The 16,303-nt window shown below is 41.8% G+C and overlaps 2 protein-coding genes across 2 annotated transcripts; one reads left to right on the forward strand and one right to left on the reverse strand.

Moving 5' to 3' along the window:
- The first annotated feature begins 84 nt into the window (after positions 1–84).
- CGGBP1 (CGG triplet repeat binding protein 1) lies at positions 85–5,042 on the forward strand. Its single transcript, XM_086883599.1, has 2 exons — positions 85–176; positions 2,144–5,042. The coding sequence occupies exon 2, from the start codon at positions 2,166–2,168 to the stop codon at positions 2,667–2,669; it is 504 nt and encodes a 167-aa protein (XP_086739725.1). The 5' UTR covers positions 85–176; positions 2,144–2,165; the 3' UTR covers positions 2,670–5,042.
- A 4,559-nt stretch (positions 5,043–9,601) lies between these two features.
- Positions 9,602–15,405, reverse strand: HEMK2 (HemK methyltransferase 2, ETF1 glutamine and histone H4 lysine). Its single transcript, XM_023945369.2, is given in 7 exon segments — positions 9,602–12,077; positions 12,080–12,178; positions 12,835–12,976; positions 13,083–13,166; positions 13,765–13,855; positions 14,266–14,355; positions 14,955–15,405. Coding segments are annotated over 7 exon segments (711 nt in total). The 5' UTR covers positions 15,110–15,405; the 3' UTR covers positions 9,602–12,027.
- Between the last annotated feature and the right edge of the window lie 898 nt (positions 15,406–16,303).

Here is a 16,303-nt window from a genome sequence, read left to right on the forward strand (position 1 = left end):
CGCCCATCTCCGCGGTGAACCAATCAGCGAGTGACTTCCGGCGGTGGGCGGGGCCGTGCGGCTGCGGCGGAGCGGCGCGTCCGGCCCGGCCCGGCGGGGCCCAGCGCGGAGCGGCGGCGGTAGCGGCGGAGCCCCGGGGCGGCCCCGGGCGCGGGCGGGCGGCGCGACCGCTGCGGGTAATGGTTCCCGGCACGGGGCCCACGCGGATTCGCGCGTGGGGAGGAGGCTGCAGGGCCTCCCGGGGAAACACCCGCGCTGCGAGGAAGGGCCGCAGCCGCGGGGCCTGGGGTGTGCCCGGCCGGGCTCCGCGCGTTTAACCCGCGCGGGGCACACGGCGCCGGCAGCCCGCGGAACAAACCCGGGCAAGGAACGCATCGAGTTGTGGTCCCGGTCCCCGGTGACTGGAGATCCAGACTCGTTGTGCTCCTCACCCGGCGGCTCCGGGGCTGGCAGCGGGTCCGGGTGCGGTGACAGCGGCCGCCGCCTCGGCCGGAGTGTCCCGGGGAGCGGATCCTTGTGCGCCGGGCACCCCTGCGTGGGGAGGCAGCAGTCTTCGGCAAGGAAACCACGCCAAAACTTGATACCCCACCCCCCCAAAAAAACAAACCAGGCCTACAAAAAATCCTGTGTTCTGCTGCTCTCAGAAGCCCGAGAGATTTTGTTGCAGTAGGATTGCAAACACCTGATTTGGTGGGGGGAAATTTTTTTTTGGCCTTTCAGAAGCCAAAGCAACAAGTTTGTATTGGGTTAGGACTTGTTTTCTGCTTGATTTCAGGAAATGGTTGCTTAGGAAACTCATGTGTAAAGCAACCAAAAGAATGAAAAGGGTTACATTGATGCTGGATAAAGATTGTTTATCTTTGTATCGGTCTAAGACTTATGGTTCTGCAAAGTCGCAGTGAGAGCAAAAAAAAAAATCACTAGGAAACAGCTAATACAAAAATCTTTGTTTCCTTTTTTTGCAGAAGCTTGTAATCTTTTCATGTAGCAATGTCTTAAGAAAAAAAGACAATGTTGAAGACAGAATTCTCTATTCCTTTAGTTCCAGGGTGGGGAAAAACCATTCTGGACAGCAGAAACTGTATTCAGCCTTTTTTTTTAAGCATTGCAAGAGCAAACTGGATAACAAAAGAAAAAAATTATAGAGAAGTACATCCTTCCCCCCCACACCGAGGTATCTGGATACTTAAAAGAAATATTGTTGCTGTCTGGAGTTTTTTGTTTCGTTTTTTGGGGGTTTTTTTTGTTTTTTTAAGGAAATTAGTAGTTCATGTGTTGACCATTAATTTTGCTCAGAAAACCTTAAACCTTAACAGAGCTATTACTTGACTTCACCTTTACTTTAAAAAAGGAGTTAAATTATCTTTAGATGAGATTTGCATTAGCTACTCCATTCCTCAACAACAAAAGGACACAGGCCTTGTTTGATTTCAGAGCACTTAACTGGGTTATTTGCCTGCTTTGGTGACATGGTCTAGTTTAGAGTGATGTTAAACCTCTTTGAAAATACAGTTTCTTATTTTGCATTGTAAACATGCAATTCTATGTTCTATTAGGCTGCTTCAGTTGTAATTGCAGTGACAAAATTATTTGCTCTAAGCTCCAAGTTCAGGGTCAATCTAATAGCTGTGGTTTAAAAACCAGGGCTGTTTCCAAATAAGTGCTGGCAAAGCTTCAGTTTGGTTTTGGTTTGGGTTTATTGTTGTTTTGTTTTTTTTTCTTGTTGGGGGTTACTGGCTTTTTAAAGTGACAAAAATGGTTTTCTTGCTTGCTATGGACAAAATACACAGAAAAATACTGACTCAACATAATTAAAAAACTGTAAAGTATGTTTAAAAAATGTTAAGAAGGAAGTACCTTTTGTCCTAAAGTGTAAAGGATGAAAAAAGGCCTTCAAGAAAAGCAAAAAGTGTTTTTGTTTGACTTAGTGATTACAGATTGGGTTTTGAGGGTTCTGTTGAGAAACTAAAAAGCATTTTACTCTGACCCGCAAGGATCCTCATTCTCCCAATTTCTTTGGACTTCCAGATGAAAAGCCTTTCAGTAACAGTGTCACAAATGTGTCTTACCTGTAAGTCATGATATTTTAGGTGTCATCAGGTGCCAGGCTGGATACTGAATTTACACTTGTTTTGTTTGCCAGCTTTGCCCGGCCAGAGGCAGCAATGGAACGGTTCGGGGTGAAATCGGCGCCATCGCGGAACCGCTCCAAGACCGCTCTGTACGTGACCCCCCAGGACCGCGTGACCGAGTTCGGCAGCGAGCTGCACGAGGACGGGGGGAAGCTCTTCTGCACCTCCTGCAACGTGGTGCTCAACCACGTCCGCAAGTCCGCCATCAACGACCACCTCAAGTCCAAAACGCACACCAAGAGGAAGGCGGAGTTTGAGGAGCAGAACGTCAGGAAGAAACAAAGGACTCTGACTGCCTCCCTGCAATGCAACAGCACTGCCCAGACAGAGAAAAGCAGTGTGATCCAGGACTTCGTGAAAATGTGCCTGGAAGCCAATATCCCACTGGAGAAGGCTGATCACCCCTCTGTGCGAGCCTTCCTGTCCCGCTACGTTAAGAACGGCAGCTCCATACCCAAGTCGGAGCAGCTAAGGAAAGCATATCTGCCTGATGGCTATGACAATGAGAACCAGCTCATCAACACTGAAGACCGTTGAGAAGAGAATTGTTTTCATCCTTGGTGTGAAGTTTTACATATTGATGGTGTGGTTTATTTTTATATTCATGCATATATACAGTGTTACATATTGATTTTACAAGCTATTTTGTATTCTTGTAGAAATGACAATCTACTTCTGAACTTAGTGGTGTGCCACAGATTGTTGCTAACCCTGCTGTGAACTTCAGAGCTACATTGATGTAGAGCTCACGAGGAATGTAGGGAGCATCCCTGGCACACACCTGATCTCTGTTCAGTCCAGCTGTAACTGAGGCTGAGAAAAAGGCACTTGAATGAATGGAGCACCCCACTTCACAGTGCAACTAAGAAGACCGTGTGGCAGGGATTGCTGCTCATGGCAGTGGATTGCTTTGTCCAGTATCCTGTCCCTGAGTGACCAAGAAGAGGTGCTGCACCTTTGAAATGCAAGAAGCTCTAGGATCATTAGTTGAAATATCACTGTTGGGGGAGGACTGTTGCAACTTTCTATTCAAGCTTGGTTTACGTTTTGAAACAGGAAACATTTTTCTTCTAGAACTCTCTCTTACGCTGTTTGGTGCAATTGTGGATGTATTTGTTATCCAGCTTAACCAGCCAGTCTCTTGTACTGACCTCTGAACTCCACTATCCTCATAAGCCTAGGAGTTCTACCCTGTCTGCTTTTCTAAAATCACTGTTCCTTTGTCTTGGTTTCACATGCCCCCTTCCATTTCAGTGCCAATACTTGGAAGCTGAGTAGACAGTAACTGAGTGTGGTTTGCGGCGCAGCTGCTGTCAAGTGAAACTTATGCTGGACCAAGTTTGTAGCAGAGAAGATTAATGCCTTTTTCCTACTAGCAGGACTAAGCTAAATCTAATTTGGGGATGGCACAGGCACTAAATTGAGGAGTTGGGGAAGTTTTTTCATTGTGCACAGGAGAAGAGGCTGCTCCATCTTTCCCTGGAGGTCCTTTACACCTCTGGCCTTGTCATCAGTCAAGGGAAGTGATTAGTTTTTAAAGCAGTTACTGCAAAGGCTCTTCAGTACTTGTAAGCACAAGTAGGAAGGCACATGCACTCTGAACTTATACTGGAATTACAGACCTGGGCTGTATTTCTTACTCTGTGCTATGGCCACATCTATTGGACTGGCAAAAACCAAAATGGGATATTGAAGAATTTCAATAATGTTACTCTCTCCAAAATCTAGTAAACTGTTACTAAGCTGTTCCAAATGATGACGCCAAATATTTCACCTGACACAAGTGTTCTGTAAAGGTTTTGAATGAAATGAGGGAGTACTGTGCAAAGTGCTATAATTCAATGACCTGTGCCTGCTCCAGATCTCCTGGGGATGCTTTGGGTTCAGAGAGGTGCCAAGCAGCTCCTGGGAGCACAGGAATCCTCTCTCCCCATGGGTACAATGGTATAAGGATGCTTTAACTCCTGAGGGTGGAGCCACTTGTCCAGCTTCCTTTCCCAGCAGAGTTTCACAGCAGTTTATTTACAGCAATACCAAGGAATTGCTGAAAGGAGACAAAATAACCAGATTATTTTGGGTTTGGAGGTATTTCCCTAGCTGTATATAGAGCAGTCTCCTTTGGTGGGCTGAGAGAGATTTACATACTTAGTAACAACTATTTTTTTTTGTGCAATTAGCCTGCAGAAATGCACTTGTGTTCCATGTCCTGCTATGAAACTGCTGGAATAAATAGACAAAGCTAAAAAGTAGAAGGTTTCTTACCCATGTGCATCAGTCCAGGGGTGCTCACCCCACTGCTGGTCTAGGACTTCAGGCAGAAATAACAGTAGCAACTTTTAAATTTAATCCTAGAGATCAAGATATGCCTTCCTAAATATCATTTTTTATTGCACAAGCTTGGATTTAGCTTAAAATCCTTAACTGCCTTGGGCTAGAACTGTTTAATAAATCTTCTGAAGCCAAGTGAAAGGTAAACTGCCAATAGCCTTTTCTGTCCTGACAAGAATTGAAAGTATTTTCTCACAGCTGCTGTTTTCTTACAGTGAAACAATATCCTTGCTTTATATTTTAATCTTTTTTGAAACCTCAGCAGTGGTATCTTAGAATTGAAGCAAATAGAGAATAATGGGCTATTGAGAAAACAAAAGCAGCTAGAAAAATGGGATGGTCAAAAGGTATGAATTTGGGCCAGTTCACTCAGTTTTTGCTAACGTGGGATTTTCCAGACTGCACCCCATAACAATTTTTTATAGTTTAGATGCTGTATATTCTTCCCTTGACTGACTGACAGACGTTTTGAAATGCTTCATGGGAACATTAATTAGGCTCTTGTATAACTGAAAAAAAAAAAAAAAAAAAAAAAGAAAATCAAGTTGTTTTAAAAGTTACAGTTTTACATAAAAATAAAAATACTGGTAAGTGTAATGAACTCACTTTGCAGGACTGCTGCCTTAGTAATAGGATATTTTCATTTAAAAATGAAGCCACAATACTTTTCGAGCTTTTTTGAAAATCAAGATGTTGATCTTGACAACAAACATTAATAATGGAGTAAAGCTATGAAAAATAAAGCACTTCCAGGTGATCTAGAAAGAATGTGTAAGTTTAGAATCATGAACATAACCCAAATCATCAAGACATTTTAGAGAAAATATGAATAAGTGATTGCATTCTGTAATGAAACAGAGTCCTGCAAACACTCTAATTCATAACGAAATTTTGCCAGTATGGCTGCAGTTGGATAAAGCATAACTTCCTTTTAATTGCTGTTCATCTCAGGGAAGATTTACAGCAGAAGTTTTCTCATCTGTCTAAACCTAAGGAATAACTAAATCCTCATCTATCTAAACCTAAGGAATAAAAGTAAATTTGAGGCTGTGATGGAGTTGTTTGAACAGTCACCATGGATGTTTAATTTCTTGCGCAGGAATGTATTTCCTGTAAAGGAGAAAACTCTCAGAAGTAAAGGGAGGATGGTAACAATGTCAGCTTTTCACATTGCATCCAAATGTAGGAACAAGCTCTAAGGGATACTTTCTGCCAGGTGGTTTTATGAATATATTTGAACTCTAAATGTAATAGAAAAAAAAATAAAAGAAGACATATTTTCTTCTTTGACCAATACTTAAACTAACATAGCCAAATTAGCTAAAATTAAACCCAAGTGTTTTTCTTGAATCAACATGTGCAAAGAGTAAAATCCAAACAGGAGCACTCTCTGTTGTGTGACTCCTTACATGGATATACAATGATAGCTTCAGCTTGCATGTTCTTGAATAAACATGAGCAAGCTTAAAAAATTTTAATAATTTTGAAGACTGTAATTTGGCAGGTCCCATGGGAAGGTGAAACATTCAGCATAATGAAAGGGAAATCTGTTTTTCAACTGAGAGAGAAACTTGTCCTGCAAAGTATGGGATATTCTCATGATAAAGGCTGGTTTTAGCCAGAGCCCCTTTTAGCAATTCTGTTGAACTGAAGAGTGAGATGTTTCCTGTTAGGTTTTGCAGCATAATGAGCTGGTTTTCAGGAAAATGGAAAGCAAAAAGCTGGAAGTTTGACAAGGATAATCTCTATTTATATTTGCATATAAAGAGAGGCAAGGCCCACTTGTTGTTGCATTCACATTGTACTCACTGCTACTTACTCTGTGTAATTTGAGTGCTCGTTGTCTTTGTACAATTTTAAAGTCGTGTCTAACTTTCAAAATATTTTTATTTTAACAAAGCTTCTCACTGTAATAGTGCTGTTAGAGTTTAGTCTCTTTTGGTCTAATGAAGATGCTTTATTTTTGTTTTGGTGGTAGGAATGTTTTGTTCATGGTGAGTGGCCACAGAAATGGTTTTATTTAAAAAACAGTCATGAACTTATGATTAGATACTAGAGTGAGGCTGAAGATACCTGGGTCCTGCAGTACCACAAGACTTCCTGTAGGAACCATAAGACCAGAGTAAGGGATTTAAGTTTTTATATTAAAACAATACTGAAGAGAAATACTTTACATTGTAAAGTTTTCACTTGGTAATGAAAAAACGGTCTCTTTAAAAAAAAATAAAGGTATTCCTTTTTTATAGAATTTATGCATGATCTCTTATTTTATCAACCAAGAACATGGATTAAGAACATGTGGTAGTTCACTTAGAGTGGTGTAATACAAGACAGGAGGAATGGATGGGGACAGGAAAAATGAGGGAGGTGCTGCTGTAGCTTAAGGTAACATCAGATATTGAAGCAGCTGGGGATCTGTGCAATAACACTGATGTCTGTTTCAGGACTGGTTATACAAAACCTCTGCTTCCTGTCAATTCCTGATTTTCTTCATAGTGACAGAAATTCCCTACTGATGCCTTCTGCTCCAAGTGAATACCAGATGGAATGATTGTTGGGCGTTTTGACACTGCAGTAAACGCTTTGTAGGTACAGGACCTTGCAGCTATCCAAGGCCTCAGATCTATTCAGGAAGGGTTTCTGAAATGTGGAAGAAACCAAAAAGGTCACAGTTTGATCCTCTCCCTTAGGGGCTTTATGAAAATGGAGCAAATAACATCAACCCATCAAAAATTATAATCAAGTGTGGGTTTGATTATTTACACATTTCCAGAATTCTGACCTGTCTTGACATCTCAGGATGTATCAATGGCAAATTCAGGCAACATCTTGACTGATGAATTTATCAACAATTATCTTCTCATTTTCAGTCATTTCCAGGTCACAGCACATTAAGATCAAGTGCTTCTTGTTGTGAAATGGAAAACCAGAATAGAAATAAACATACCCTTTGTAAAATCTTCTTGTGCAGAGAATTAATATATGAAACAGCATGTGCACAGTTGCAAAATCAATGTATCAGTCAGGATTTGTGTGGAAGCTGATGCAGAACCAGGTGAAGCAAATATTTAAAGTTTAGTAATTAGGCCATGCTAAATTCTGATGGTGACATTTTACCTTTTTAACTGAATGAAGGCAGTTCAGTCCATATCTAGGATGCAGTAGGATCAAGTGCACACAACTTTCAGGCCACAGTGGTATTGATAATTAGGTTTGACATTTGTTATTTGCATAGGCTGGAGGAGAGACAGTCTGTGAAAGTTCTGGCTTGTTGGGTTTTTTTGTTGTTTTTTTCTCATACCACCACTTTTTTTACAAGGGGTCTGGAATTTTGTGGCTTGTGTGGTGGTGGTCATATCCAAAAGCACATCTTGAGTAGAAGCAGAAAGTGCAGGATGAGAGCTGGAATAGAGAGAGCTACTGCAGCTCACTTGAAGATATTGTGGAAGAAAAGCATTTAGGGACTTTAGACATTCTTAGGAGGGGTTTGTATGTTAGTTTGCCTCAAGTGGTTTTTTAATCTGTCCTCCAGTGTACAAAATAGCTCAAATTCAGAATTTCACTGCAGTAATTGACACCTTCTCACCTTAATTCTTCTATAATTAGCTTTAAATTGCTCTCTCCCTCCCTTTATTTCTGAAACCTGTCATTACCTCAAGACAAATCCAACAGCTACCCATGATTGCGCTTAGGGAAATGTTTTACAGACAACAAACTCCCAAGTGGAGCTTTAACCAGCTCTGGACTGAATGGACTGAGCCCCCTTGTGAGAGCACCCAAGCTCAGCCTACAATACAGAACCTGGCTCAAGATGTGTGCTTTGGTTTAACAAGGCTCAGCTCATCTCCTGAAACTGAAATTGCTGAGGGAAAAGTGGGGAGATGCAAAGAATCTCACGTTGTGAAGGACTTAAATCAAAATGAAGGAGCTGATCCTTCCTTTACCAGGAGTAAAGCTGCAAGGGCCACCTTGGCAAGTGCAGCAGCAAATCCTGAGCTTTGTAATCACCAGGTACAGGCAAGGAGCTGATGGGACACTGCAACACTGCTGTTCCTTTAAGGCACTAAAACCTCCTTCACACAGTGTTAAAAGGTAATCTTCAGTAGACTTCCTGGAGCCCACTCTCAGAACGCTGTGTCTCACTCTGTGGTTTCCTGCAAACAACAGAAAATTGCAGCCTCAAAATAGAACATTTGAAGAAATGTTCTAAAGAAAAAACAGAGGTGGGACAGAAAGAACATTGCATAGATTATGGCTGGGGTTTTCTTTTCACTTACATTCAGTAAAGTAGCAACAGGCATGGCAAACGGGACTGAAACAGGTAAAGAAAGTTTCTGTTTATAGCAATCCTCAGTGCTCAAATTTCACCCCATATTTTTGAAACCTCTTCCTCCAAAATAATCCTATCCAACACATAGAACTGTGCTAGTGGTGTTTAAATTGAATTAGTTCTTTGAATTCAATTGCACTGAATGGGGTTTTGTAAATACCTGATGTCTGCTAGGATTCAGCAAAGACGTTATGAAGCTACTACCAAGAGTGCAAATCAGTGCCCATCTGGTAACATCTTTTTCTGCCATCTCTCCTTCCTAATGATACACTTTAGGACTGGGACTCTCATTCCTTACTTTGATAAACACTTATTTTATATTTATTTAGCATTTACTGTCCCCTGAAACATTCTTTTAAAGTGAAACTAGTCTCTTGCAGCGTCTCAAATCCATGGACTGGGTTAAAAAAACAAAATTAAAAAATCTAAATTACCATTTAGATGTCACTTGTATCTAAATGATATCATAAAAATAAAATGCCTTAAGATGGTAATTAAGTCTCAACAAGAGAAAACCTTCCCTGAATAACCAATTTATCTCTCAGAGCTGGCTTTGGATGAAGCCACCAGGTGTCTTCAGTGCACAAAAATGCAATTTGTGGTAGGAGTGTTTTGGCTCAAGTGGAGCCCCTGCTGTGTGTGCAGTTACACTCAAGGAGTTTTCTTCCATAAATATTTTCCATTTAGGCTGGATTGGAATTTTTGTCAGGCTTTTTCAGTTCTTCACAAACATCAGTAGGATTCTCCTGATCATCACACACTCCATCCAAACACAAAATTTTTGATAGAAGAAAGAAATCCAAACATAACATTTAAGAAAGTTGTTCCATTATTTTTTTCCAAAACATTACCCTGGGAAAAAAATCCTGGTAATTTAATAAGTATTTGGTAATCATCTAGTAGCATTTGGTAAGCATTTCCATCATAAGCAGAGGTGACAATTGCTATATACAAAATTTCCATTTGCCTTCAATTTGGTTCTAACTTTATGAAGGAATTTTGCACAGGCAGAAGTTTTTGGGAAGGTTCAGCTAAGTGCTTCAATGTCTTAAAAATATTTAGGGGAAAAAATAAATCTTAAAGACATGCTGAGAAAGGAATACACAAAATCCAAATTACTTGTCCTTATGAAGATGCTGAGAACAAGCAGCAGAAACACTCATCCCTTACAGCGCAGATGGTTGTGTGAATAGTGAACTTTTTAAACTTCTTAACTGATTGATGTTGAATTAGTCATGCAGAAGCACTGAACAAGTTTAAAATCCTGCTTTGCATCCCTCCTTTCTGCTATCTTGCTTCTTGTAAAATCAAAACCTCACTTCCAGAAGCATCTTTCAAAAAACCAAAAAAAACCCTGCAGCTTCGTTCATTGCCCTGTGAGGGGAGCCAGGAGCCAGAGAAGGGGAGATGTTTTTTAAACCCTCAGGATCACCTTCTCTTTCCAATGCCCAGACAATGAAGGTTTCTCCAGTCATGTTGATAAAAAGGGTATTAGTGTACATTCTTCAGGTAATGCTGGCTCAGAGCAATTATCAAGTTTACAATAAGATCTGGCCTCATAATTAAACCTGTCTGTAGCTATTAAGCATTACAAGTGGAGAACAGAAACCAAAGCAGTGCTCAGTGCACCCTGCAGATAATGGGTCTTATTTTATTACCACAGCAGAGCCTCCTAATTTAATTGAAGAGGATGATAATGATAATAACTGAGAAATATTCAGTAACCAGCTAGGTTACTTAATCCAGTAACTCCAGCACCTGAGGATAAAGTACTTCTGAACCATGGCCAAAGGTTTTGGTAGCATTCAATCCTGAGCTTGAAATCTGGAAATCCTACAAGTTCTAGGTCCAGTCGGCAGTCAAATTATCCCTAATTTCACAGTATATCTGCAATTATTTAGCTTAACCACATCTAATTATCATCCCACTTTCAACTCTGAATGGCCAGTTTTTGAGTAAGAGGCTCTGCTAGTTTGGACTGATGTAAGGACTACACTGTGCCCAGTATCGTCCTGTGATAAAGCACTGCTAAAATGACACAAATTACTACAAATATCAATACAATGTTTATAGGAGCATCACACAAACAAAAGTCTTGCAAGTCAGTCTCTACAGAACCATGATGGAAATATTCTTTTTTTAAATGCACTTCCTTCTTACCCCTTCTGAACTTGTTTGGTTTTTATTTTGGTCAAAAGTAAGCTGAGAGTTGAAGCCAACTTATTTAAGCTTTGTATGTTGCAAACCTATCCACAGAAAAAACAATGAGAGCCCCAGAAAACCCTCCAGTCTACACCAGAAAAACTACATTAGTGTTTCTTTAAAATGGGGGAAAAAAGGGAAAATGACTAAAATTCAATTTCTATTTGCAAAATTGCATTCCTCAAAAAATAACCCAATGGAAATATAAACAACTACAATTACTAATATAGAATCTTCCATCATTCCTTGAGAAGCCTTCTCTGAAGCTCAGGGAAGGTGTTTAATTAAATTAATTTAATTAATAAAATAATTTAATTAAATGAGCTGCAGAACTGTTGTGCTCATTTCAGGGATTGAAGAATCCTCTCTATCTGCTGCTGGAACATCTTCATATGTAGGAAGAGATGAGAAGTTCAGTACCCTGAGTTGTAGAGCAGCAAAATATTTGATAGGTATGTGGGAACAAGTGAAACAACTCCTAACTGCGCCTTCACATTTTGCATTGTATAAAGTGCCACTGTATTTCCATCTGTGCACTGATCCAAACGTCCTCCAAATGCTTCAGTGGTGAACTCTGAGCATCTGTGTATTTTAACAAGGCTCTTTCTTCTTCTCTGGAGGTCAGAGGGACATGGAAGACTCCGGTCCTTAATCATGGCCAAAGTGATCCATGCTGATAAACGCTGATCCTGGGAGAGGAAAGAACTTTTTAAGCCAAAAGAAGGATATCTTAGTCATGCTGCTTGAAAACTTGCAGTTTGTTGTGAATGTTGATGGTGTAAAATGATACTGGTTCTGACCAAGGACAACTGAAGACAACAAAAGTGATACATGTGCATGACTTGTGAGACGCTCTGGTGTGTGGCATTGGTTATGTCAGAGGATATTGGATCATTACAAACCTATTGATATTTTGTTCCCTAGTTCATTTTTTGGGTTAATTTCTTTCTTGATGTTTTGCTTGCATGAGTAAGTTCCTGTCATTAACAGAGAAGACTGTATTCACTGCAGTGTTACCAACTCACAACTCTGTGTTCAATTTTCTTCATGCCTACTACCTGGCAGGTGAAGAGGAGTTATCAAGATTTCTTGAATCTGAGGATTGTCAGCATCTCTTGTCCCGCTTGCCTGGAAAGTATCTGTGTGCCTTTTAAGCCACTTTTCTTCATTGTTTCCAGAATTTCATCTGTAATGGAAAGTGCAGTGTTTACAAATTAGTTGAAATTGGTTATAGAAGACAGTTATAAGGTGCCAAACTGTAAAGCAAAGTTTATAAACTCTGCCCTCTTTCAGACAGGAATTTTTATGCAAAACAATCTCCTACCAAACACAAATAAAGCTCATAATTTACAAACTGAAGTTTGGTATTTTGCTAGAATTCTGCATGAAGCTAAACCGTAGGAGAAAGTGAGATCTGTAGCATCTTTTCACAAAAGCTGCCTAATAAATCAAGTATGAAGAATAATCTTGACATTACATGATCATTTGTGGCCATTAAGCATTAGATCAGAAGGAAAAAGTCCAAATCTTCTCTCTACACCTGTAAAATTAAAGACATCATATTTCCCACTAAGCCTTTTAGGTTAATACCACCATTCTCTTCCATAAGAAAAAACTGGCCTGGCATCATTAATTCAGATTTTATTAATCCACTTTCAGACTTGGAACTGAAATCCTGCAGAGCTGCTAGGGTCCCACACACCTTCACTTTCCAAACTAGCTTGGGGAGTTCTTAGCTTTGATAAATTTGCCTGCATTTTTGGTCTAGCTGTGATCAACATTTTGATTTATACCATGTTCAACCTGGTTTGGCACACTGGAATGTCCAAGGACAGTGATCACCTGGATTATTTTCTTTAATTGTGACCAAGTAGAATAATCCTCCTGGTGAAAGCAGGTCTGGTACTAATGGGAAAACTCTATCCATTACTTCTCTGCCCTGTTTGCCCCCAGCCCAGGATGCCTCTATTCCATGGCTTTTCACCTATGAAGAAGAAAAACAAAGATTTTCATAATACAGAATGACAGAACTGTCACAACAACAGACAGTAGCAGTACTGTTTTTACTCTGTATTTCAAAATTTTCCTACCTCTTCAGAAGGTGTTACCACATATGGTGGGTTAAACAGCAGTAGATCAACCTTCCCATTTAATCTTGGGGATAATCCTTTGACCTGTAGGTGAAGTTGATGATTGTGTGGGGTTTCTTTTTGGGACCATGAAGAATGCAAATGTTTTGTAAAAATACAGTCACATGGTGCAGTTGTTCAGCCATTTTAAATCCCATTTATTGTGGCCTACCTGCATCATCTTTTATAAATGTATAAAAGGGTTAAAGAGATGAGAAAAAATATCTTTTCTCCTCATCAGATTTTGTAAGAAACTAAAGGTAACAACAGACACAATTAAATTCTAATTAAATCATAAAAGGCTGAAAACCAAAAATTACATAACTTTAGACAAAGGGCTATGATAATGTCAGGCCACTATAGAATTCCTTGTCCAGCACTTTCCAAACTATATCTACAGTATTTTTTTCAATTAATACAGTGAATTTTTAGAGCCTAATTTTGAATTTTAGTATTTAGTATTATTTTATTTAGTATTTAGTATGAATTTTATGAATTTAGTAGTTGGTTGGGGGTTTTTTGGCAGGGAGTGATGTCCAGAGGTCCCTTCCAACCCTAACTATTGTGTGACTCCATGATCTCCAGTAAGCATTAAGAAATGATACAAACTATGAAGAAGATACTATTGAAACCTCTCTCTCACCAAGTCAGTAATGATGGGCTGCAGGTGAACATTGTTAAGCAGAGCTGTCTCCTGGGTGCAGTAAGCTGCCATGGGGTTTATATCTGTGCATCTAAAAGGGAAATATTACATAGTGTAAGTTATAGGCTACTGTACCTGGAAGTTTAACCCTATGAACCACAAGCTAGTTTATAGAACCACAGAATATTGTGAGTTAAAAAGGACCCACAAGGATTTAACCCAGCCAACACAAGTGTAGGCTTAGCAATTTGACTGAGAAATGGGAAAATGGATTTCTAGTCACAACACTACTCCATTTGGTACAGAACCTGAAGTAAATAATTCAGGCTGCACCATAAGCTCAGAAATGCTTCACAGGCTCTCTTTGCTTTGATTTATGTATCTATAGAATCAAGAAAAGAATAGTTTTAAAAATGTGAAAATACATATGAGAAGGCTAAGCATCCTGGGCTAAGCATCCTTTATTATTGTATGCAACAGTTTAGGTGCTGTTATACTTACATGTACAGTGCACTGGGTCCAAGGATGGAAGAAGCCAGAAATGTTGAAACCACACCAGATCCTGATCCTATTTCAAGGCAGATCTCAACTCTAAAAAGAGAACACTCTGGATGACTTTTGTTTATAACAGACACAGAATTGGTCAAGACAGTTTCATAGACCAAACACGTTGAAGTACAGAATCACAAAACAACCTGAGCTGGAAGGGATTCAGAAGGATCATCATCCAGTTCAACCCCTGGCCCTGCACAACCCCACCCTGCGCATCCCTGGCAGCGCTGTCCAAAGCCTGAGCTCTCTCAGGCTGGTGCTGCGACCATTCCCTGGGGAGCCTTTCCCATTGCCCCACCAGCCTCCGGGAGAAGGATCTTTTCCTGATATCCACCCTAACCCTTCCCGGCACAGCCTCAGGCCGTTCCCTCAGGTCACAGAGAACAGGACCAGCGCTGGCCCCTCCGCTGCCTCTCATCAGAAAGCTGCAGACAGCGATGAGGTTTCCTCTTCTCCAGGCTGAAGAAGCCAAGCGCCCTCAGCCCCTCCCGGCACGGCTTCCCCTGCAGGCCCTTCCCCATCTCCGCAGCCCCTTTGGACGTTCTCTAATGCCTTTAATTAGAGATCAAAGATTAAAAATTAGAGATTCATTTAACTGTGCCCGCAATCCCCCCTCAGCTCACCCCGCCCTGCCGTACCGAGCCTCCCGCAGGCTGCCCGCGTCCCGCTCCAGCGCATCGAGCAGCAGGAAGGTGTCCTCGGCCGGCTCGTACACGTCCCGAAAGGGCCCCCGCGGGCCCAGGTGCTCGTAGCGCGGGGTGGGCAGCGCCATCCCGGCCCTCCCGGCCCGCATCCGGGGGAAGGGGAGGGACGAGGGCAGGGACGTCCCTCAGCATCGCTCCGTGCCGTTCGGATGTGCTCGCCCCGAAGTTCCACCGGTTCGGTGCGGTCTGGTCGCCCGGATCGGACGGGAAACAGCGTCGGTGTGGCGGCGCTGCCCGCCGGCGGTGCCCCTGAGGGGGAGAGGCAGAGCGCTGCTGCTGCTGCTGCTGCTGCGGCTTGCGGTGTCGGCCGTGCCGATTGTGTTTCCCTCACGGGAACGACCACAGGGAGTCAGCACAAACCCGAAGGAAAGAGGTGCTGAGGGAGCTTCTGAAACACACGGGGGAAAACCCTTCTATTGCTAGCCAATAAAGCTCCGTTTTCTAATAATAAAATTACTATACTTCTGTGGTTCTTAGCCAGCAACACTTGACAGCATCCTAATGTGCCAAGCATCTGAACTTCAGAGTCGCAGAAACACAGATTGGTTTGGGTTGAAATGGACATTAAAGCTCACCTCATTCCACCCCTGCCATGGGCAAGGACGCCTGTTCAGTCACAAAATCATAGCATAGTTTGGGCTGGAAGCTCATCCAGTGCCACCCCTGCCATGGCAGGGACACCTCCCACTGTCCCAGGTTGCTCCAAGCCCTGTCCAGCCTGGCCTTGGGCACTGCCAGGGATCCAGGGGCAGCCACAGCTGCTCTGGACACCCTGTGCCAGGGCCTGCCCACCCTCACTCAGTGAAAGAATTTCTTCCTAATATTCAATGAACCTACTCTCTATCCATTTGAAGCCATTCCTCACTGTTCTGTCTCTCCAGCCCCTTGCAATGAGCTTCCATCTTCCTTGCAGGCTCCCTTTGGATATTGGAAGGCTGCAATTAGATCATCCTGAAGCCTTTTCTTTTCCAGGCTGAACAATCCCAATTCTTTCAGCCTTTCCTCACAGCAGAGCTGCTCCATCTCTCTGATCATCCTGGTGCCTCCTCTGAGCTCTCTCCAGCAGCAGTTCCTCATCCTTCCTGTGCTGGGACCCCAGGGCTGGAGGCAGTGCTCTAACAGAAACAAGGCTCTGCAAAATTAACAATTGAGGAAAAATTTCAGGCCACCGATTGGATTAATAATTTTCTCTACTCCACGAAACTCAAAGACATTCTGACCAAAAGCAGAAGAAAGAGCTGAACAGATTCTAACTCGCATCAAATGTCTGTGTTGGATTATTA

Source organism: Cyanistes caeruleus, chromosome 3 (genome assembly GCF_971803275.1).
Source record: "Cyanistes caeruleus chromosome 3, bCyaCae1.hap1.1, whole genome shotgun sequence".
Taxonomy (NCBI): domain Eukaryota; kingdom Metazoa; phylum Chordata; class Aves; order Passeriformes; family Paridae; genus Cyanistes; species Cyanistes caeruleus.

Bases quoted from the DNA above. Each gene is read 5' to 3' on its own strand.
- CGGBP1 (XM_086883599.1), top strand. From the start codon at position 2,166: ATGGAACGGTTCGGGGTGAAATCGGCGCCATCGCGGAACCGCTCCAAG.